The sequence below is a fragment of the Schistocerca serialis genome, chromosome 2 (assembly GCF_023864345.2).
Source record: "Schistocerca serialis cubense isolate TAMUIC-IGC-003099 chromosome 2, iqSchSeri2.2, whole genome shotgun sequence".
Lineage (NCBI taxonomy): Eukaryota > Metazoa > Arthropoda > Insecta > Orthoptera > Acrididae > Schistocerca > Schistocerca serialis.
The window spans coordinates 145,633,650-145,659,262 of NC_064639.1; the positions used below are offsets into that span (position 1 = coordinate 145,633,650).

General features: G+C 39.8%; 1 protein-coding gene across 3 annotated transcripts in view; it reads left to right on the forward strand.

Annotated features, from left to right (window-relative positions):
• Nucleotides 1-25,613, forward strand: part of LOC126456861 (uncharacterized) — a 109,143-nt gene that overhangs the window by 5,885 nt on the left and 77,645 nt on the right. For all 3 annotated transcript variants that reach the window (XM_050092675.1, XM_050092677.1, XM_050092676.1), the window contains 3 exons: nucleotides 5,716-5,923; nucleotides 14,929-15,064; nucleotides 17,856-18,001. In XM_050092675.1, the coding sequence (XP_049948632.1) occupies nucleotides 5,716-5,923; nucleotides 14,929-15,064; nucleotides 17,856-18,001 (490 nt within the window). The remainder of the gene's footprint in view (nucleotides 1-5,715; nucleotides 5,924-14,928; nucleotides 15,065-17,855; nucleotides 18,002-25,613) is intronic.

The following is a 25,613-nucleotide window of genomic DNA, read 5'->3' on the forward strand; positions in this document are numbered from 1 at the left end:
ACCTAGGAACATCACACACATCCATTCCCGAGGCAGGATTCGAACCTGCAACCGCAGCAGTCGCGCGGTTCTAGACTGTATCGCCCAGAACCACTCGGTCACTTCGGCCGGCCCCACACAAACATACACACACGTGTGTGTGTGTGTGTGTGTGTGTGTGTGTGTGTGTGTGTGTGTGTGTGTGTGTGTGTGTACGTGTACGTGTGTATGGGCGCACGCGCGCGCATGCGAAAGTGTGTGTCTGGTGTTGACGAAGGCCTTAATGGCTGAAAGCTTTAATTGTGATTCTTTTGGTTCTGCCTATATGCAAATCAGCAGCTCCTAACCTAGGAACATCACACACATCCATGCCCAAGGCAGGATTCGAACCTGCAACCGTAGCGGTCGCGCGGTTCTAGACTGTATTGCCCAGAAGGGCTCGGCCACTTCGGCCGGCTCCACACACACATACGCACACGTGTGTGTGTGTGTGTGTGTGTGTGTGTGTGTGTGTGTGACCGTGTACGTGTACGTGTGTATGGGCGCGCGCATGCGTGCGCGTGTGACACACGCGCGCATGCGAAAGTGTGTGTCTGGTGTTGACGAAAGCCTTAATGGCAGAAAGCTTTAATTGTGATTCTTTTGGCTCTGCCTATATGCAAATCAGCAGCTCCGTTCTATGGTGTATTCTCCTAATATTGTTACGTTCCATCCTGGATTTTCCACTGTATCCAGTGAAGGCATTCCATTTGTTTAGCTTCATCACCTGTTTGAAGGTACTGCACTTGTTGATAATGATAAAGAACTAGTTTATATATTGTTTGACACATTTTTAGACGTGGATCACCCATAGGTGTTGAAACTCTTTGCAGATTTTCATAGGCATACAGTTGTTGAGTATTTCATCCATAATTTGTACAGCTGTGTCAGAACAAATGTGTGTCCTGGTAACTGCACCAGTCTTATGAAGTTTGTATTTTTATACCTCACAAGTAATGAGATAACTTCCACTATGCAACCTGTAAATAGATAATACATGACTTGAGGAAAAACGTTACACACCAGCCCACAGTAAGACCATTACACAACCCGAGAGGCATACTGTTAGAAGAGATTAAGGGTTATGAGTTTCCTGCAAACACAGTTCTGCTTCATTTCAAGTAACAGGTGCATCACAGTGTATGAGTGAAATGGCATAGCAACTGGAAATGCACTCCAAAATTGAAGTATGTGGGACAGTGCGATTCTTTCAAGCAAAACATCTAAATAGCATACACATTCACTGTGAAATTCTGGTTGTATGTGGATCAAATCTAATTTCATATTCAGCTGTAATGAAGTGATGCCAACAATTTATCAAGGCCACACAAACATTTGTAATGTTGATTGTGAAGAAAGGTGAACGACACCGACCACAGATGACAATGTGCAGGCAATCAGAGAAACGATTCATAGCAATCCCAGGTGTCTGTCGCAGACATTGCTCAACAGATGTACATCTCTATAGGCAGTGTCATTCCGTTGTCCAAGATTGTCTGTAGCATCAAAAGTTGTGTTCATGCTGAGTTCTGTGATCAGTGTCACCTACATGAAAAGGGGCAAGGTTTATGTCGTCTCTGGACTTCCTTGAATGTTATTTGTGGGAAGCAATACTTTCTTAAGCTGCATCATTACGGGTGATGAGACATAGGTCCATCATTTCACACCTGCCCCAAAAAATAGACACATCCTCTCACCTCTGTGGAAGAAATGCAAAGTTTCGCCATCGAGAGTGAAGGTTGTGACCATTGTTTTCTTAGGAGTGTGTGTGTGTGCAGGGTTTACATCAAAGTGCACAACCATTATGCAACACTGAGATCTCTGCACACAATGCCCTAAATAACAAGTGGTATGGAAAATTAAGCAAATAGGTTGTTCTCCTACACGAGAAACCATCGCCATACACAATGCGTCCAATGCAGGCTTTGCTTTAAAATTTTCGGTGGTGGTTCTTGAAGCATCCATGATACAGTCCAGATATTGCACAACGCACTTTCATCTTTCTGGTACGCTGAAAGAACATCTGCGACAAAAGAGACGTTTCATTAATGAGGATATTTACACAGCGATTCTCAAATGGTTTTGTGACCAAGGAGCAGGTTTCTATCCTCGAGAAATTTAACTGTTAAATTGTTTACAGAGAAATGGTGACTCTGTGGAAAAATAGTGTCCTGTATCGGTGTCACATTAAAATGTAGTATGGGATTCAATAAAAGTTACTTGGCCTCCCATATTACTGTGTAACTTAAATTTTGAATTAAAAAACAAACCATATATTTAAAGTATCTGCATGACCACAGTTAGCTGGAAGATGTTGTTTCATTTGATTCAGATATCAGAATTGCGATCACTTGTCATTTGACCTCAACACTTCATCCTCAGCCAGCCGCATCCCTGTTCTGTTGACAATTGGACACAATGTTTATACGAGTCTATTGTTTAAATTTCGATGCAGCCACATTCTAAGGGCATGAATGGAGAAGACAGAGCGAGGGACGAAGAGGTATTGAGAAGAGTTGCAGAGAACAGAAACCTCTTAGATACCACAAGAACAAAAAAGAAAAATTGACTGGGCCACATTTTGAGATGGCATTGCTTACTCCAGCAAGGAACTGAAGGGGTGTGTAATGGAAAGACGGGGGAGAAAGAAAGAGATTTCAGCTAAAGGACAGTGTTAGTGAGGAAAGCAATAATGACATGGAGCTAAAAAAGAAAGTGCAAGACAGGTAGAGGTGGCAGAGACCATGCCCAAACTTGCTGCAAGACAGAACAAGTATTGATGATGACATTGTGAGATATATACATTACATTGCAAAGCAGAGGGAATTCTACAATTCAGAAATGCATAAGCAGTTGACGTATTGAAGATACCTTAGAAATATAAAGGGGAAAAAAGACATGCTGTATGTGAATCTTCCTATTGCACCAAATTGTTTTGCCACCCATCGTGGTAACCTTGCAGGGGGTAGTAATTTTGATTTTTAGAGCTCATTTTACAGTTTCATTAACAGAATGAATATGAGCAAGGTATTTCATAACCAGAGTCCATCTTAAAAAAACATTTTATTAGGTGTGTGACCACGTCACTTAAAACTGCCAATGTTTCATATATTGTAACAGACAGTCGTAAGTGGTCACATGCCCAAAAGAATTTTATTGAAAATACCAGTTTCATTCAGGAAATGTAGACAGCATTGCCAAACATGTGGAATTCTAAAGACAACTGGAAGGATATGTAATGAATTAGGGCTTTGAAATACTATATAAGGTTGCCCAGAAATATGTACTTTGCATCAACAGCTAACAAAAGCTGTCATCTAAGGTTTATGTATTGCATTAGTTTGAATGTAAATTACATGTTTCTTTTGCACCCTTTACCATTATTACATGAGTATGGAAGAGATCTGTAGATCAGCTATAGATTCGGTCATTTTGTAAGCTCAGTAGCGTCAGCGTGCCTTCATTGTGTCCTGAAGCTACCCAGGTTCTTCTGCCTCTTTCACATATTTCTGCCACTATCACACGTTTGTGTCTCTATCACATTCCTGCATTACTTTAGGCATTCTGAGTCTTCACATAAAAAATAATATGTCAGAACAAGAGAGATTCTGTCGTGTCCCACGTTTTAGTCACTCCATGCTATTGCATGTTATTGCAATAAAGTCTGATGAGATCCCTCGTGGTGTCAATTTGTAGCGAGTTCTCGCTTTGAAATGCACACTCCCCCTTCCGTCTTCTAACCAAATCATCATATTAGTCATTTTTCATTTTAAAAAAAGCTGTTTTGCATGTCAAATTCAATGGGCCAAATTTGCATACCTCGTCAACTTATTCCAAGTGACAAGCACCATTTTAAATGTATAAAGACATACATTGATAAAAGTGTGTTTTCAGAGGAGAGTATTTCACAATGCTTGGGAGTGGAATGATGGTGAGACTTAGTGCATGGCAACAAAAGTTCCTGATGAACATATTGAACAAGTTGTTACAGTATACGGAAAATAAATAAGCATTTGAATGAATAATGCAGGAAAATTAATGGACATGTAAAATGCATGTACAGCTTTTTTCTTTAAAAAATCACTGTATTAGGGGATTTATTAATAGTGATAAATAATAGGTATTGTATTCTTCAACACTTCTTACCAGAGGTCGTGCTTGCACATCCAGAGTTGGAAACCTTGTAAGAGAGTTGCTGTCATATATAGAAGGCATCATGGAGATTATGGTAACAGTTCATGAATTTCCTGTCTATGCATATAAGGTGACATAAGAAATTAAACATCATTGCATAAGTGTGTAGAATCTTCTTAGTGTATAGAATGTAGAATCAGCTTGTTAATATGGATTTGGCAACATTAGTGGTAGAGGGTGGTTAGGTTTCTTTCCTGTCACGCACGCACTCCCTCCCTCCCTCCCTCCCTTTCTTCCTGGGACAGAATTTGTGTATCCTACCTTTCTGTGTCCCACATGAAAGTCAGAGAATGTTTCCAAATGTTTGTGAATCATGTAACTGAGGGAAGAGGTAGGTACCAGCCCATTATTCACTTAGTCAGATATAATCTGCCTAAAAATCACATCCAGGCTGGCGGGCACACTAGCGCTTGTCATAAATGCACTGGTTGGATTTGATCCAGGGCCGGTGTATGTCCACAAATCCTGGAAGCAGCATGCTGATGCGTGCAGCTGTTCAACTGGGTCCATACGTATATCGAATAATCTAGTAAAACACTTACTGTAAAAAAAAAAAACTGCCCTCATGCCATACATATTATCCTTTAATACTTTATCAAATTTATTCAAAACTGTAAAAACTGAAAAAAAAATAGTTCTTGTGTTCAGGTTAATGTCTAGGCTTTCCTGTAAATGATTCTGGGATCATACCTAGGTATGATACCTTTGGATAGGACATATGCCATTTTATTATCCATCCTCATCCACATAAGCTAGTACACAGTTTATAAAAACTTCAGTGTTGATGATACATTAAGTGCCTAATCTACCTTCTTCTAAGGTATGTGTTAGTCTGTTATTGATACAGTTGTATTCTGGCTTCTCTGTAACTTTTGCTGCATGCTCAAGATTTTGTGTGTGTATGTTGCCTGTGCACATATCTGTAACTGTTGTGCATTTTGTGGTGATCACATGTTTTACTATGTAGCACGTCACTCATAGATTGGTCTTGTGTTCAAAGCTTTTTAGTCACTTCATAGCTAATAACTGTAAGAGAGAGAATGGTTTATTCCATTGGTAACATTGTGTTACAGCAGATACCTGTAAATAGGCAATGTTCGATTTTCAGGGATTGAGTTAAGTAGCACACAAGGTGTGAAAGCTATCATATTTCAACTGTTACAATATGTTGTTGAAAAGGGTGTATTTTTTACTGCTAGTTAGTTCTAACAAGAGAGATTTTTGTAAAATTAACATTAATGGATATTTATTCTTCTTTCATTAGCACTTATTGTGTGAAAGTGTCTTCAGTTTTTTTTATTTCAGAACTTATTTGCAAAACTCCTCTGAAATAGTACATTTTATAATTGTTTCAGTTATCAGCAGTCTCCACATCAAAATCATGTTGTCTGACGCCAATCAGTTTAATGCTGTAGTAATCAAGTTGCATTTTTTGTAGGATACAGTCACTGAATACACACGAAGTCAACAGTTGATAATAATACTTGTTTCTTAACTCCACAGCAAAGGTCTTATCCTGGGGATGGGAAATCCCTTGCTGGACATATCAGCCAAAGTACAAGAATCATTTCTGAAAAAATATGATATGAAACCTAACAATCAAATACTGGCAGAGGAAAAGCACAAACCATTGTATGAAGAGTTAGTGGAAAATTATAAAGTTGAATATACTGTTGGGGGCTCTACACAAAATGCACTCAGAGTTGCACAGGTAAATTGAAAATATAAATGTGAAACACATTTTGTCCCAATATATGTGTGAAATGATTGTAGTGTTAAAATGTTTATCAGTTGCTGTGTTGCCATTTATGAATTGTTGTTGCAATTTTAATGTCTTCCAATAAACTTGTGTAGAAATATTGTTTGTAATATAACTGTTGAGTGGTGTGTGAGTGTGTGTGTGTGTGTGTGTGTGTGTGTGTGTGTGTGTGTGACATATATGTTGAATAATAATAATAAGTCTAATTCAGCCTGTTCCCTTGGTAGTTTCAAATGAGATGTCGTGTATTTGCAAGGTCACATAGTTTTAATCCTTTCAAAGATATATGAGCAGCATTGTGTTATGGATGGGGAAAGGGTTACGAGAGAGAGTTAGTAGCAGACAGAAATACAGCCACAACAGAGCCAACAGAAAAATCAAGAAAAATTTAATAAGATCAGTGGAAACAAGAAAACTGAGTCCTGTAGAATTAAATGATGATTAATTTTATTCTTTTATCTTCTTAACCTTTGACTAAAATTTTCATTTTGTTACCATCTCTCCCTGCTTCTGAAATGGGTAATGTAGTTACTAGATACATTTCAAATGTCTAATCAAAGCAGGAAATCCTGCTGAATGAAATTTTAGTTACACTCCAGCAGCAACATGGAGATGTCACAGCTATTGGAGATCGATCTTTGCCTCCAGCCTTCACAACTGGTGGTGCCGCAGTCTATAAGCTGTCTTCACAAGAAGCACTCTAGGAAGAGGCTATCGCCTCGGAGCTCCTGTTTTGTCACCTAGTTGGACCTCACGACCTCCAGTTGACTATAACCACACACCTACCACATAGAGGACTCACTCTCTTGTGTACTCACATGATGGAATGTTCATTGTACCAGCTACTATCTGTCGTTAACTTTTGCACTGATCTAGGACCGTGTGAGGCTGGCTATCTTCTATTTGTGCAACATCAAACTTATACATTATTGTGTTTCTGCTGTGTCAGTTTAGTAAGTCCAATATACTTGATGAAAAAAATTTCCAACTTTTGCTGCAATTGGTCACTGAAATAACTCAGTGATGACAGATGACAATTTGTTCTGAATTGGGATTCAAACCTGGATTTCCCACTTTACGCAGAGCAGTCGCCTTAACCGCTTTAGCTATCTGAGCACGTCTCCTGCCCAACCTAAATCTCTCTATGCTGAGTAGTGCCCCATATCCATTATTCTTCACACACAGCTGTACTGTATTCCCTCGAGAGATCAAACATTATTGTGCATCTGCACTGAAAGATAAATATGCCGTCAGATGCTTATTTGGGTATGGTGCTTGTTCTTTCATATGTGTATGACTGAACAACATACCATACCTATACAATGAGGTAACAAAAGTCATGGTATAGCGGTATGCACATATGTGGAGCTTGTTTCCAAAAGATACCAAATCCAAATGGGCAAATTGTTGAGTTGTTGCTTTGTTGTGCTTCATGACTTTCCCTGTTTTTAGAAGACCAAATTGATGGTGCAGTGTTTATCTTTAGCATACTAGTGTAGAAGGGGATACAAAATCAACTAAGTGCAAAGTCTATGCATTTCACTCATTTATTTGTGTACATAGAATGAACTAGCCAGAATGCAACCTCAATATGAGTTCTATTTTTGGATGTAGGTTGAGTTAGTTGCTTTTTCTAAGGAGATGGAAATTGCCCTGACTGCTGTGAAGTGATTCGAAGCAGCTACAAGTGTGTGTGTGTGTGTGTGTGTGTGTGTGTGTGTGTGTGTGTGTGCGCGCGTCAGGCTCCTGATAGACAGGTACCAGAGATATCAGACTTAAAGTACTATCCTCAGGAATATAGGACAGGTCATCTCTTGTCAACTCAACTGAGAGTCAGGGAAAATTGAAACTTAGCAAGTGCAACACAACTTTACCTGTTGGGAACCAGGTGGGAAATTTTAGGTGTCTGTCATCAACAGTTGAAACATTTGGTGAAGAGCGGTACGCTGTTGGGAAATAAGAACCACCATGTGCACTCAGTTTTAATAACTGGAGAGGGCCACATTCAACATGTTGTGGAGGCTGTTCTGGCAGCCATTGAGGGTAAAGTGTGCAACCAGTTGCAGACTACACTAGAAAAGACAATGCCTGTCATCTGGGCTCCAGCAGCCATACTTAATAATTTCAGCAACTGCTGAGGGAGGTTGACAAGATTAGCATTGCCCACAGAATGTTATTGAAGTTCATAATATGTAGCTTTGTCTTCAGAACTGAGTCCCCCTAGTTCAGGGTTACCTGGAAGGCATGAACCAGAGACTTCATAGGTTCTGTGTCAAGCTATAGTCTGCTCAAATTTACCTTAGGATTGACAGCTACAATGGAAGTGGTGGTTTGATGGCCATGCAGAAAGCACAGCAAACATTAGGTCAATCTGACAAAACTTGTAGCCACAGCAACCACCCCCAGCTGACAAACATTCACCCCCAGTACTTCCCACATACACTGTGCTTGAGTTTCAGGCCGCTTGCTGTCCTGTATGATCATTCATTGCATCCTGTGCTTTTGTTTTGTTTTTCAAACAATGGAAAATCCAGTATGGAATGTAACAATACCAGAAAAGGAAAGTTGCTACTCACCATATAGCGGAGATGCTGAGTCGCAATAGGCACAATAAAAAGATTCACACAATCATAGCTTTCAGCCATTAAGGCCTTTGTCAGCAGTAGACACACACACACACACACACACACACACACACACACATAAATGCAACTTGCACACACGTCTGCAGTCTCAAAGAGCTGAAACTACCAGCTGCTTGAGTGTATGTGTGTGTGTGTGTGTGTGTGTGTGTGTGTGTGTGTGTGTGTGTCTGCTGCTGACAAAGACCTTAATGGCCGAAAGCAATGATTGTGTGAATCTTTTTATTGTGCCTATCGTGACACAGCATCTCCGCTATATGGTGAGTAGCAAATTTCCTTCTCTAGTATTCTTTTGTTTTTCATGTGTACAGGAATTATTTGATTTGTTGTGACTGTTACTTCTGTGATAATGAACACTGTTAAAGCAGGTTCATCAAAAGTTACGAGAATGAATGAGTACATTGTCATTCTCTTCGCTGGGGTGTACCCATACAAGCTCATTAAACCCCCCAGGGGGTCCACAACTCTTTTGTGGATACGTGCGTAGCGAGCACGGGATCCTAAGCTAATGTGGCCCTCCTTCCTTTCCGGGCTGCATACCTTCCTTTTCCGCATCCTTCCACCCCCATCATCGCCCCCCCCCCTCCCCCCCGCAACCTCTGCCTCTTTCCTTCCCTTTCCCCCCCTCTGAGAGTATGTTTTGTGCCTACATCCGGAGACGAACGCTCGAAAATGTAACACATTCTTTGCTTTCTCTGCTTGCAAGTCTTGGTCCTTCCTTTGTCCTTCTCTTTTCCTTACCTCTTCTCTTTACCCTTTTCTCCGCTGTGGCGTTTGAGACCTCTCTTCTTTCCTTTCCCTTTCTTTGTTTTTCCTCGCTGTGTGTGTCTGAAGGCCAACTCACGCATTTCCATGCGTAGCCGGTGACGGGGTAACGCGTAATTCCCCGCCCCGTGTAGACAGGTAGGACACGTACGTACCCCCTGGTAACGGCCGGGCCCAGGGAGGGGCGATTACCCGAGCTGATACCTTCCGAAAGTGCCGATTGGTCCCTCCGTCCATTTCTCAGGAGGTGTGACCTGAGGTGTGAACAATCACCTAAAGCGGGAGTGCCCTCAGAGAGGCCCCCCACAAGGGAGGAGCGCACCATCGGAGGTGCCGGTAACCATGGGGGATACTTCCGCAATGGTTTCCTCATCTTCTACTATGTCTGCTCACAAGCGTAAGTTCAATGAGTCTCAGCCACAGACAGTTCTTCCATCGTTGCCACAGTTCCTTGTTGTTTCTCGGTCTGACGAAGGTCACGACTTCTCCACAGTCAACCCTTTCATTATTCAGAAAGGTGTCGACACAATTGCAGGTCCTGTAAAGACTTGTTCCAGATTACAAAATGGCACCTTGTTGTTAGAAACAGTCAGTGCCCTCCAGGCACAAAAATTGCTGCATACTTCACTGCTACACACCTTCTCTGTCCGGGTGGAAGCGCACCACACTTTAAATTCCTCACATGGGGTCGTTTATACATGCTCCCTCGACGGATTGTCCGACGAGGAAATTCAACACTACCTCTCTGACCAGGGCATAACGGCTGTTCAATGAGTCATGAAAAGGGTTGACACGAACATCGTTCCAACCCGTACTGTCTTCTTGACATTTGACAGAGTTCAACTCCCATCGAACATAAAAGCAGGCTATGAGATAATTTCCATTCGCCCTTACATCCCAAACCCTACACATTGCTATCAGTGTCAGTGGTTCAATCATATCAGCCAGTCCTGTTCCAATCCGGCCAAATGTGTTACGTGTGGTAAGGATGCCCATGAGGGTGCTTGTCCATCTCCATCCCCTCGTTGCATCAACTGTATGGGTGACCACGCTGCTTCCTCTAGAGATTTCCCCATTTTTAAAGACGAAAAAGTCTTTTAGGAAATCAGAGTGAAGGAAAAGGTGTCGAACTTTGCTGCTCGAAAATTATTGTGATCTCACCTTTAGTGCCACGGTCGTCAGATCGGCCAGTGCAAAGATCGCCCATTCCACCTCCCCACTTTCGCCTGCTCGCTGTATGGCTCACCCTTCATCGGGTTCTGCTAAATCTCGAGCCCAAAAGTCAGGCACCCGGATTTCCAAAAAAGAGCCTACTCGTGAAGATTTTTTACGTACCCCAACTTCACAACCATCGGTTCCTCCTTCATCTAAATATCCTGTTTCCAAGAAGGCTAATAAGAAACCCAGTTCCTCTCCTTCTCCGCCACGGCGTGTCTCATCTACTGCACCACCTTGCGGTAGCCGCTCTCGGCCATCTTCTGTGTCGCCGAGGCGCACTGCTGGCGGCCGATCAACCGACCAATGCCTAGTGGCAGGAGCTGCTCCTGAACAACCTATGGATCAGGATCTTCTGCCTTCGGCTGAATGCCGTTCCACGCTGTCGGTCGCAAGCTCTGAGCAGCCATTGAGTTGAGGGCAACCTTGGTCACATTCTTCCATTTTCTGTCGACCCTATGTCCATTATCCATATGAATATCCGCGGCATTCGAGCCAATCGGGATGAAGTCTCGATCCTCTTACGATCCTACTTGCCGGTCATCTTCTGTCTTCAGGAAACAAAGCTGCGTCCCCACGACCGCTTTGTTTTCCCCCATTTTCAGTCAGTCCGATTTGATCTCCCCTCTGTTGAAGGCACTCCACTACATGGAGGACTCATGATTCTTCTCCATGATACTCTCCATTATCACCCAATCCCCTTAAACACTTCCTTCCAAGCTGTCGCTGTCCGTCTTTCCCTTTCTGGATACACCTTCTCTCTTTGTACTGTTTACATTCCATCGTCCACACCAATGGCACGAGCTGATCTCCTTCATCTTCTTGGTCAGCTTCCACCCCCCTATTTGCTGGTTGGGGACTTCAATGCCCACCACCCGCTTTGGGGATCTCCACATCCTTATCCGTGTGGCTCACTATTGATAGACGTCTTCCTCCAACCGGATCTTGTATGCCTCAACACTGGGGACCCAACATTTTTGTCTGTCTCCATGAAATATTTCTCTCATTCGGACCTTTCGGTCGATATTGTTCCGCTAGCTCGGCGCTTCGAATGGTTCGCCCTTGCTGATACACACTAGAGTGACCACTTTCCATGTGTCCTTCGATTGCAGCCACAACTGCCATATATGCGCCCGCGACACTGGAAGTTTGCCCAAGCCGATTGGACACTTTTTTCGATGACCGTCACTTTCCTAGCGTCGACGATGAGGTCACTCATATTACAGACGTTATTCTTACAGCTGCGGAACGTTCAATACAAGGTTTTGCTTTACTCCTGGAGCAGGAGCAGGGTGGTTGTGGTTGGGGCCTCTCTTCATGTTTTCTCGGTCTGAGACCCAGTGACCACTCCCTGGTGGAAAATTCTTTTTCCAATTTTTAGATTTGGTCTCACCTTTTATGCCATTTACTCTGTGCTTTAACTTCCTTGTTTTATAGTTTGACTCCCCTTACTGGATCCATCCACTTTTAGCAGACCCTCTTTCTTCTGTGAGTAACTTTGGAATCACAGGGCTGATGACTATGCTGTTTGGTCCCATAAACCCCCTCAATTAACCAATCAATTTCAAAATGTGTCAGGGAAAAATGCTATAACTTGTCTGGAAATCAGGGAATTTCACTTGGAAAAACTTGTGGCAACCATGTATACAGATATTAATATTGGTGCCATGAAAGAGTTGAGACTGCTAAAATTGAACAAGATCCCAGGGCTTGATGAAATACTTACCAGATTCTACAGGGAATTTGCATCGGAGTTAACCCCTCTTTTAGCCATAATATACTGCAAATCATTCATACTTTGTGAAGTCGCTAAAAGAAAGCACACATCACACCCTTTAGAAGAACGTCGGAAGTGATCCACAAAACTACTGTCCAACAAAAATGAAATCCGCCTGTTGTAGATTCTTAGAACATCATCTCCACATAAAAAGGTAACTTTAAAAATTTAAAAAAAAGGCAAGGATTCTTGAATAGCCAGTCATTTGAATCCAACTCTTTACTTTTTCTCACATCATTGTGAAAGCCATTGGCCAAGTACCCACTACCACACCAGCAGATATTAACAAAAATACAATCATATTGGATAACAAACAAAATTTGTTACTGGATTTATCATTTTTTGTGGGGAGGACACAGCATGCTATTTTACATGAAGTCTTCAACAGATTTTGAAGTAGCTGCAGGTGTGCCCCAGAGAAATGTTTTGGGATCCTTGCTATTTGCATAGTATAAGAATGACCTAAGACTTTTTACAAATGATGTGTTCTGTGTTATAAAGTAGTGCCTGAAAGAATCTGCAGAAATATACAGTCAGTGCTTTTAAGAGGTGCAAAGATCTTGCTTCAAATTTTCAGAAATGTAAAATTGAGCACTTCTCAAAATGCATAAAACTGTTATCCTATCACAGCAGTAGCAGTGAGTCACAATTGGAATAACTCAACTTAAACAAATATCTAAGTGTAACAATGTGTGGGCATATGAACTGGAATGATCACATTGAATCAGTCATAGGTGAAGCAGGTTCATTGATAGGGTACAAACTCTCACGCAGATCATCCTAGAACCTTGTTGAAATATGTGCAACCCACACAAAATACTGTAGGTTTGTCGGGAGATACTGATCATATGCAAAGAAATGCAACATGAATAGTCACAGGTTTGTTTTACCTATGGCAGAGCATCACAGAAGTTGCCAAAAAACCTGGACCTGCAAAAACCTGTGTATTTAGTTTGAAGGACCAGTGTGAAGTGTGAAATTGCAATGAATTACAAACATCAGCTGTGTACAGGACATCGATAGAAATCAACGGGGAGAGTTGACTGGAATTCGAACCTGGGATATCCTGCTTACTATGCAGGCACTCTAACCCCTAAGCCACTGAGGTCACAGGAATTAGCTCGGCTGCGTGGGCTTATCCCAAGGCCCCCCCCATCCCCAGGCAGACCCACATTCTAAACTTACTCCAGAAACTATGAAAGTAGTGCTCCCTGCCCATTAATCTCAATGCTCATGGCAAGGCGTATTCCTGCAAGAGTTCAAGCATATGTGTGCATTCGTATAGAAATGATCCTTGGCTTGTGATCTCCGTAATTATATGTGTATGTTGTCTGTTCTTTTGGACATGTCCGAAAGAATTGACACAATGGTGGATCATGACAGCCATGAAGAATGAAATTTCAATGAATTGCAAACATCAGCTGTGCACGGAACATTGATAGAAATCAATGGTAGGAGCACCTGCCTGGTAAGCAGGAGATCCCGGGTTCGAATCCCAGTGTGGCACATTTTCAACTCTCCCCGTTGATTTCTATCAACGTCCCATACACAGCTGATGTTTGTAATTCAATGAGATTTCATTCTTTACAGCTGTCATGATCCACCGTGGTGTCTGTTCTTTTGGACATGTCCGAAAGAACAGAAACCATACATATACCAGTATGAAGTGATGAATCTAGAAATAATTACAACTCTTTAATAATCAACTGCAAAGGGATTGCAAAGATAAGATTAGACAAAGTACTGTGTGCACAGAGACATTTAATCAATCATTCTTGGAAAATATGGAATGGGAAAATACTTTATTTTGCTGTGCACTTCACAGTGGTTTGCAGAGTATTGATGTAGATGTTGATAAATTTGTTGAAGGCAGGAGCACCAGAATGCAGAGCCCCACCGTGAACCATAGAAAAGAATAAGGACTCCACATGAGAACAGATGTTATGTTTTGTTATTGCAGTAGTGTAAACACAGATCATCGTAAATTGATTTCTGTTGTTGACAATAAATGATATAGAGGACATGTGTACTGGGAAGTGACTGCAACATGTCTTTGATTACAATTCTTTTCAATTTTTCATTATTATTTTAAGAAGAGGAGTGTTTCCATTTGGCCTGCAGTATGTTATCTGTACTTACTTTAATATTCTTCGAGCCAAGGTGGAAAGAATAATTTCATGTGCAGGAACAGACATGCAAAAACAAACTGTGAGAAATGCTTGCTTTCAGAATTTGAAGTTCCTGTCTGCACTAGAATGGATGGAAGAATGGAGGAAACATGATTGTTAAAGGATAAAGTAAGAGTACCCCCGGGAAATGCTATAGGGCAGGAAGAGAGGGAAATTGGCAGTTGATTGTGTCAAGTTTTGTTGAAATGTCTGTAGCGTGTCATTTGATAAGCATTAGATTTGGCTTTTCTTTTTCTTTTATTTTGCAGTTACTTTTACATATGTTGAATCATTTATCCCCATCTTAAAAGCACCCTAGGAAAAATTATTATAGAAGTATAACTAACAGTTAACATCTGACCTAATTCATTCTTTTCTTTTCACTTCTAGTGGATTCTTTGTGAACCTAATGTTACAGTTTTCATGGGTTGTGTTGGCAAAGACAAATTCAGCACAATTATGGAAACAAAGGCCCGAGCAGAGGGAGTAGATGTGAAATACCAGTATACAGATAAAGAACCTACAGGTTTGTGCTCATTAATTTAGGTCTAATATACAGCTTTAATTGCTCCTCTCATGTAAATATTTATGCTTTTCTTTTTCTCTCAGCTCTCTACTCATGAATGGACATCCATTTTAAGATTTGCATTAAAAAATGTGCTCTCATCAGCTCTTGCCTACATTTGCAGTTAAACAGCACAGTTGTATCCAAGGAATACAGAACAAATGTCCTTTCCTCTGTTACATTTGTTGTGAAATGTAAAGAAAATTATTTGTGAAAATAAGTGATGGGGGAGTTCCTAGTTCATTGCAGCCATCATATTGAATCCTAGTACATTAAATATCTTCGAACTACAATTGCATATGCCACTGAGCTACTGGTTTTATTCCTCTCGTTGGCAGCACCATACAAGTGAAATATAGATTACTCGTTCTACACCCCATGGTACACTCTCCTCGCACCCTGGCTGATCTTTCCATACCTCACCTAACATAAAAATCTTTTGACTTCTTCACCTTGAGCTAACAGAGCATTTAAATCTCACATTTGACAGCTTACCGTAATAAATCTTCGTATTAAAACATGATATGATCAGCACTTCACTATGTTTTAGGACATATGCCCATCATATTAGTTAGTTATGAACTTATGAAACCAATAAGCAATTGCTTACTTTTTAGCATTATGGTATGTTAAAGTAAAATTGGTTGGAGAAAAACCTATATTAATATCAATAGCTCAGATGGAAAACCAGTCCTAAGCAAAGAAGGAAAAGCAGAAAGGTTGAGAGGAGTATATAGAGAGTCTATACAAGGGAGATGTACTTGAAGGCAATATTATGGAAATGCAAGAGGATCTAGATGAAGATGTGAAGGGAGATATAATACTGTGTGAAGAATTTGATAAAGCACTGAAAGACTTAAGCTGAAACAAAGGCCCCGGGAGTAGATAACATTCCATTAGAACTACTGATAGCCTTGGGAGAGCCAGCCATGACAAAACTCTTCCATCTGGTGAGCAAGATCTATGACACAGGAGAACTACCTCCAGATTTTAAAAAGGATATAATAGTTCCAATTTCAAAGAAAGCGGTTGGTGACAGGTGTGAAAATTGTAGAATTATGAGTTTAGTAAGTCACAGTTGCAAATTACTAACACAAATCCTTTACAAAACAATGGAAAAACTGGTAGAAGCTGACCCCGAGGAAGATAAGTTTGGATTCTGGAGAAATGTAGAAACATGTGAGGCAATACTGACCCTACGACTTCTCATAGAAGACAGGATAGGGAAAGGAAAACCTACATTTATAACATTTTTAGATTTGGTGAAACCTTTTGACTATGTTTGACTGGAGTAGTCTCTTTTCAATTCTAAGTATGGCAGGGGTAAAATAAAGGAAGTGAAAAGCTATTTACAATTTACACAGGAACCAGATGGCAGTTATGAGAGTCGAGGGGCGAGAAAGGGAAGCAGTGGTTGAGAAGGGAATGAGCAAGGGTTCTAGCCGATCCTCGATGTTATTCAATCTGCGTATTGAGCAAACATAAATGGAAACAAAGAAAAGTTTCGAGTTGGAATTAAAGTCCAGGGTGGAGAAATAAAAACTTTTAGGTTTGCTAATGATATTGTAATTCTGGCAGAGACAGCAAAGGACTTGGAAGAGCAGTTGAATGGAATGGACAGTGTCTTGAAAGGAAGATATAATATGAACATCAACAAAAGCAAAACAAGGATAATGGAATGTAGTCAAATTAAATCAGGTGATGCTGATGGAATCAGATTAGGAAATGAGACTCTTAAAGTGGTAAAGGAGTTTTGCTATTTGGGGAGCAAAATAACTGATGAGGGTCGAAGTAGAGAGGATATAAAATGTAGACTGGCAATGGCAAGAAAATCATTTCTGAAGAAGAGAAATTTGTTGACAGTGAGTACAGATTTAAGTGTCTTGAAGTCCTTTCTGGAAGTATTTGTATGGAGTGTAGCCCTGTATGGATGTGAAACATGGATGATAGATAGTTTAGTCAAGAAGACAGTAGAGGCTCTTGAAATGTGGTGCTACAGAAGAATGCTGAAGATTAGATGGATAGATCGTGTAACTAATGAGGAAGTACTGAATAGAATTGGGGAGAGGAGGAATTTGTGGTACAGCCTGACCAGAAGAGAAATTTGTGGTACAACCTGACCGGAAGAAGGTATTGGTTGGTAGGACACATTCTGAGACATCAAGGAACCATCAGTTTAGTACTGTAGGGAAGTGTGGAAGGTAAAAATCATAGGCGGAGACCAAGAGATGAGTACACGAAGCGGATTGAGAAGGATGTATGTTACAGCAGATACTCAGAGATGAAGAGGCTTGCACAGGATAGAATAGGATGGAGAGCTGCATCAAACCAGTCTTTGGACTGAAGACGACAACAACAACAACAACAACAAAGTGAAACTGCTTTCCATTTATATGCCAGTTTGCAGGTCACAAAATTACAAACAGTAACAAGGATTTTGAGTTCAGGAAATGGAAATGAGATGGCTGTAGTGAAAGTTGATGCTGTGTCCTGCAATAACAAGTGTCATTTCACTAAATGAAAAGTCAACCCACCCTCAACAGAAATAACATGGGAACGTGTTAAGTAGACGGCGTGAGTGCTGTTATTCAGCCACCATTTCAAAAGAGCAGATAAAATTTGTTTCCATTATTTGAGAATTTGTAGCCCTGTTAAATTTGTAAATGTTTCTTATAAATGTTATGGCTGCACTAGAATGTTATATATTTCACTGCACATCTGACTCCAATGATTATTTCTGTTTTTGTTTAAGGTACCTGTGCCGTTCTCATTACATCAAATGGTGCTGAACGCTCTTTATGTGCCAATCTGGCTGCTGCAAATTGTTTCACAATTGATCATATCAGACATCCAGAGAACAGGAAACTCATAGATAATGCATTGTACTACTATGTATCGGTGCGTAATGTTTTATCGGATATTTTGCCACCATTATTTTTAAATACCTCTAACGTAATATTGAAGCACATACTTTTATATCAATTCATAATCATAGTGATTTCATCTGCACTCATAGTGCAAGTATTTTTTATGGACTCCATATAATGCTGTTAGTTCTGGTTTTGCCAAATATTTGTTTCTTTTGTCTAGTTATACCTTTCCAGGTCACATTATTAACAGAAGGTGCTTCCAGTACAAAAATATGGGTGGCATAATTTTGTTTATGAACTACTGATTGGTGTAATATGCTTGGTTGGAGCAAAATTTAATTTTTTCATGTTTAATATAATAAGTGCTGCAACTGAGTAAAAATTAAAACTATTTTTCGCCAATGAGGAAGAGTATTTGAAGGGGAAGTGACAACCCTTGACTACAGGATTTACAGGCACAATTATTATTAGCATTGTTCGTCCTGACAGAACTGAAATGTCTTGTTTTTTTGGCAGTGATTTTTTTTCTATTGTGTCAATAAAATTATGTAGCAGAAATTCCATTGTGGGATCTGTAACTAATACCACAATTCGTAATTTTGTTTGACTAGTTGATGGCAACAAATACTAAAGCCCCTTTTACACGATCAATTTTCTTGTGTGAGCTGACTATTTGAGACAAGTGAGTCTACTGCAGTGCCTGTGGCGTTTTATTCCTGTAGTGAGTCTTGTCTCTTTCAAGTGGTCATTTTTCGTTTACACATTGATGCCAGAATTGAGTGTGTGGTATGAGCTGTCCGCTGTGCAGTTTGTCATCTGAATAGTGAAAGTGAGGTTATGAGAGATTATCCTTCTCATGAAAAAATCGAAATACTGTAACAAAATGTAGCAACAATCAGAATTGTATGAAGTAGCAAGACTTTTACACAGCCAAGATATAATCATTTGTAGTATATTTTATTTGCAAAGCTCTCACTGAATATTCTTATAGCTTCATGAGAGGTGAATGTTAGGCCAGAAATATAATGGAAATTGGAGCTTGACTCATTGTCTTCATGGTATCACAGGGCTGGGGACAACTGGGAATTTTGGGAAAAACCCGGGAATTTTTAATCTGGGAGAAAACCATGAAAATCCTGGGAATCTTTTAGAACTCTGGGAATTTTTCATTGTTTTAGTCTTGAGTTAAATTTTTGTAATTTTGACTGGTAAAAACTGATACTCTAACAAAGAATACTGCTGTATTCCGCTACTGCAGAATAATACTATGGCAGTAAGATATAAACAAGAGGAAAATACCAGTATGAAACTTAAGATACAAAGAAAATTTGCCATTTACAACAATCAAACATAGTTCGCACACAAGCGTCCACCGACAGCAAAATTTGTCAATCGCTGTAGGACAAAGAGTATACAATACTTCGTAACAACAAACTTCTTTCAATGAGTGTGGTGTCACAACTGCTTAAATTAGGTTTGTTTGAGCAGTTGGCAGTGGTCGCATGCAGAGAGCTGAGCAGGACCTTCTCCTGCTTCTCACTGTTTTGAAATGTGGCTCTTGGGTGTATAAGCTGTAGCTGTAAGCAGCAAGATACTACCCAGAAAAATTGTTCTGGCATACCCAAGCTGCCATATGTGCGGTTGCACAGAGCAGTCGAAGTTGTAGTGGCGAGTAGTCTCCATGTGACCCGCATTTACGTTTTCCGCTTTTGCTGTTCTCTCTTCATTTATGGCTCTCACATTAGATGAAAACAAAACTGATTTGTTTGGCTGGGAGTTATCAAATGAATTAAAATACAGTCTCGTAGTTATGGAAGGCTAAAATATGTTATTAGTTTCAATTTTCTGATTGTATTTTATTTCCATGTTATTGGCAATCAAGTATTAATCACTTTGCAGAACAATCATGCTATTTTTGTTGGTTTGCTAAATAAAAGTGGCTTTTCTTAATCTTTCCTGCAGAGACAGTAAATTTATTTGAAATGAAGTGTTTCATTGCACACCGTTAGCTAATTTCAACTGCTCACTGCATTTCAAGTGCCGTTTTCATTTCTGCCATATGTGGTATTATGGCATAATAAAGAACCAAGCATGAGATAATACAGTGGTGGTACTCCAAGAACATTGGCTTTCCGAAAAACACACTGTAAAGCTTTAACAGAATTTTACATATCTGCCTTCCGTGAGACATTGTGTTTTTCGATCACAGGACATGTTTCAACACTTGTATGGTACCTCTTCAAGGCCTGACTTTATTTCTTAATTTATGTTGTTTATGTCTTAAATTTACAGAACATCATTCTTCAGTAAATTGGAGACTGGTAGCACACCATGTTTTATCAATGTAGCTCCCCACAAGGCTTTATATTTACTCCTAGAGTAGATTATAAACTGCCAATTGCAAAGTTTCTTGGCTTCACACATAACCTTGTTAATTTTATACACTTTGAAACAGTCACAAAAGCTTATTATTCTTAGTTCTGGTGTGTAAAAACAACAGTTTTTTATTTTCTCAAGAAATTGGTATTTGTTCTTACTAGCTTTTTGCAGTGCAAAGTATATGTAAACTTGATTGGAAATGCTACATAACAGTATTTCAGAGTAAAAAAAAAATAAGTATCTGTGATAAAGCCACCTCATAGCAAAATATTAGGGTATGTTAAGGTGTAATGTCTAATTTTTGCCGGCCGGAGTGGCCGAGCGGTTCTAGTCGCTACAGTCTGGAACTGCATGACTGTTACGGTCGCAGGTTCGAATCCTGCCTCGGGCATGGATGTTGTGTTGTCCTTAGGTTAGTTAGGTTTAAGTAGTTGTAAGTTCTAGGGGACTGATGACCTCAGCAGTTATGTCCCGATGTGCTCAGAGCCATTTGAACCATTTGAAATTTGTATAATTTTTAAAAAAATATTGTGCCAAGGACTGCTTTCTAATTTTGCATATCTTGGATAGGATATGATAAAACAATTGTCGTAAGTACAAGAACTCCATATGTCCCATCTGAACAATGTGCCGCACTGCTGCGCATGGTCTTGTGATGCTCCACTGTGCATGAAATCCCAAACAGAAATTGTAGTGATTCGAGAATTTCTGTGTAAATTCTAGAACCACTCAGCCTTCTACCACCTCGAACACATGATATTCTGGATATGAGTGTGGGATGGTAGAATCCTACCTACTGGGCATCACATGTTTCAGTCGCGGGAAGAAAGTAGATGCGACGGACGAAAGGCACCGACAAGTACCTGTCAGGCAATCCATAGATGGATTAGTGAGTGTGTAAGGAAGAACCATGGAGTTTATTTGCAGCTCAGTGCTTATTGTGTCATTGACTATTGTTATTAAAACAAGGACAGTTGAAAAAAACTCTTGACATAGCCTTGCTATAGGCAAGACATTTTTTCTGATTCATGTTCAGAGAAGTTATGGTATCTAACCTAACTTTCTTTTAACTGTAACCCAATTTGTTTCCGATGTTCGGCGGTATGAGAGACTTACAGGAAGTTACATATTTATGTGGAAAGTGAGAGTTTTATTGTGTATGGAGGTTAAATACATTGTTAATTGACGAAAAGTAAAGTTTGTGTGTCTGCTTATTTCATAAGTAGAAAGAGTCAAAAAATTCCTGTACCTAGCGTTTTTCTACGGAGAAGAAGTCAAGAGGGTTTCCAGCACCTGGTAGCCAGTGGAGAAGAGTGGCTGCAAGTTCCAAATAAGTCACCTCGTAAAGAAGTGGAAGGTGGTTTGGGGGAATAAACTGATCCACACTTACACTCTAAGTCATTAGAACATTAGAAAATGCAGTGAAAGGTGTATGAGCAGAGTAAACGCCAAGCAAGGTCTCCCTGTGTCGTCATAGTTGCGCATGTGCAGTGACGCCTTACTTCTGGCACTCTCTGGCAACTGCTCAGACAAACCTATTTGTAACAGGTTGGGGGAAAATGTTGCGAATGGTAGTCTGAGAAGCATTACTTTCAAAGTAAATTTTGTTCTAAGCAAGATGAATTGTGTTACATGTGAGAATGTGTACTGAATTTCTTAAATCACAGATCATTTGACTGTCGTTCAAAACGTAACACTTTATGGGCCAGCCACTTAGAATAGTTTTGGGCCGTAAGACCAGGCATTTACATCATCATTTAAAATTTTACTGGCACATTTGTATTTGATATATCTTAAAGGATAACACACTGTAGCTATACTATGTGTATATTAACGTAAACCATGAAATATGCCTATTTGTGCTGCTATTCGAGAAGTACATCATGTGTCATATGCTCTGAATATCTGTTGTCATTTGCTTGCGAGATAATAAGACATGAGCTATGACTGGCTTAAAAAAGCACATCACAATAACGATTCCAGTGATTTGGAAACCAACATGCTGTTCGGTGGAATTCATAGGTATACTTTCATAATAAAAAAATGTGCGGTGTGTATGTTGCTGCAGGTCAAAGATCTTTCCAAAACACATTTTTTTCTTCTGGATTTCATTTCCTAAAGTTCTGGGAAGCTCTACGCTGGTGTATGAAACCTTTACCTTTCCAAAACACATTTTTTTCTTCTGAATTTCATTTCCTAAAGTTCTGGGAAGCTCTACGCTGGTGTATGAAACCTTTACCTTTCAAAATATTGTTAAATTTTACAGTTCCGACAGAAAGTGTACTATCACTTACCACAGAGAAAGAGTATGTTCACCCAGGAAAAAATTTATTTATAACTGGGAAATCCATGAAAATCTGGAAATTTTTTCTTTCCTTGTCCACTTGTATGATCTGTGTTACCAGCAGTTCTATGGAGACTGTATATAATGTATAATTTGTAGAAATAATAAATTTGTATATAATGTATAATTTGTAGAAATAAAAACCAAAATCTTTGCAAGATTAACAGTAATTGAGGAATTTTGTGGAATGACGACTTAAGTAAAATATATTGAAATCAAGATACGGAACATCAAACATTTTAAATTTTTTTGTGTATTCATTTCAGTCTCTTGCATATGGACTTAATTTTCATTCAAATATAAATGAAATATTGCGGTTTCAAAATATATCATGTAGTAGTATAATATATAAGACCTACTGATTAATTTTAAGACATAATACAGTACCAGACTCATCTTTCTCCATAGATCACTGTATAACACAAAAAATGCAGCGAGAGACAGTGGTCATATTGTGGGAGCTACATTTGTGTTTATGTATGTATGTTGTCTAATTCAGGAGAAGGCCTTTCAGGCGAAAGCTTATTTGTTTAGCAGTCTTTTTGTTGTGCCTGTCTGTGACTCATTATCTCCATTATGTGGTGACCAGCAATCTATTCTTTTCATAGTAATGTCAAAGCAAAATTTCCCATATTTTACCATGACATAATTGTTAAAATCAAAAGTAGTGTTCCCACACATTAAAGTAACAAAGACTATGTTTTTACTAACACATTGCATATCGGCTGCTGCACCATGCTTATTGTTGCAGTTCCTGGTGATTTTCGTAAGACACGCACGAAATGAGCACACCTTTCTTATTTGAAAGTAGCTGTATAATTTGGTTTCTGTGCGATTTCCCCTTGTCATGTCCGCCCCCCTCCCTCCCCTCTGTTGTAATCATGGGCTCATCATGAATTATTGTTATCATTCACACCTCCCTTTTATCTTTCCAAATATACAGCAAAATGTCACCTTGTCTTTGAAATGTAGTGTCACCTATCTATAGATATTTGGCTTCTGTTTGTAGATACTTAAGGAGACCTCTGTTGATTTGCATTGTACCACAATTTCTTGTTTCCCTTTCTAGAAGTGTTTTGGTAATAGCTGTACTGTTGTAATAATTGTTGTAATAAACATGGCACCACATGCCAAGGTGAGATGAAAGTACAGAGAGTATAGCGTCTTGAGGCTTTTTTCCTTCCTCACTATATATATCCAGGTTGGAGAACCATTTACACTTTCACGAACGATATTTCATAAGTTTCCCAGGATTATACATCTGGAAACAAAGCCGCTCTCTCCGTGGTATCAGTGCTTCATCAAGAAAAAGCTCCTGTTCAGGTTTAAATATGGTCAGAAATTTATCTAGTAGTTAGTTTAGCACAGATTCGGATTTGTAAAGTTTGTTTTCCTGACCACACTGTCATTGAAATGCTACTATTTCCTTGTCTACTCAGATCAATTTCTGCTCATTAGCTTCCAGAAAATCTGTGTGTGTATTACAAGATCTGTTGATCAATAGTCCTTCAAATAATCTTTTTTTATTTGCCCCGTCAAGATAATCATGCCCAGAAGTTTTTTTTCATTTCAATAGCAGTGATATTTGTAAATTTGGGATACTTTGGAAATTTTTTATAATGGTTTTCATTTTGTTCATAATACAAGTTTGATTGTGTCCACATCTCATCAAACAGTTCATTCCCTAGAAATAATTCCACCATGCTTATAACGCCATTGATCTTACTGGAATTTCCCTAAATGTTTCTAAAATAATGATCTTGTCCTTTTTCAACCAACTTCCACTGATAGAAGCTTCGTCATCTAAATTGTTCACAATTGTCTCACTTTGGTTGATTATAGCCATGTTTTTTTCTTCTTCACTTCCACTACCACTATCAGTAAAATCATTTGAATCGCTTGGAATGTCAGAACAATTGTCTGCAAACAGTTCAACGAGAATCTCACTTTCCGTCAAATGTTTTCGCATCGTATAGCTCAAGGCAACAACTGCAGTATTGACTGTTATGTTGTACTGATTGTTGGGAGTAAAACAAAAGATAAAAATAAGTTCATGCTGTTGTTCACTGCACTGAACCCTCTAATTCATGGATAACCTTTTGTTAAATTGGAATAGTTACTGGCATGAGTAACAGGTCTCAGAAAACGTGCAGAGCAAAAAACCTAAATTTACGTGATCCATCCACACCAGTTGGACGTGGCAACATGTAAAACTATGAGAGCTGTACGCAATGTGTTAAACAGACATACACAGTCCAATCATTGCTTATGTTTTACGTCAGTATGCAGTAACCACTCACAGACACAGGTGGTAGCACTACCAGTGGAGGATATATAAAGCGTGTGGGAGAATGCAAATAACACTGCAGTCACTGTCGTAATGTAGAAACAGAGCAATTTGTCTGATGTCCAAAAGGGCATGATCGTTGGCTAACTTTTTTAAACTGTTCGCTTGCCGCCATGGTCAAAGTATACCCTGCGTGGCAAAATGGTGCTATCCACAACCGGCGCCAAGGCAACTGTGGTGCACTGTGGACTATAGATGATGGGTGAATGACAGCTGTGGAAACGTGTACAGGCGAGTAAACATGCAACTGTTTAGCAACTGACCACCTGGATGAACCAAGGGGCTTCCAACAGTGTCTCCTCAATGACTGCTCAGTGAACATTTCTGCGTATGGGCCTCCACAACAGGCATCTGGTTCATGCACCCATCTTGACTGCTATTCATTGGTTACGAAGGGTGGAATTTGCATGCTAATACCGCAAGTGTACTTCCACTGAGTGGCCCTGTGGTCTTTTCAGATGAATCACGTTTTATACTCCATCAGACAGACAGCCATTGGTGTGAAACATCTGATAGTAAATACCCTGCAACCAGGAGGGAGTATTATGGTCTGGGGAATGGTTTCGTAGC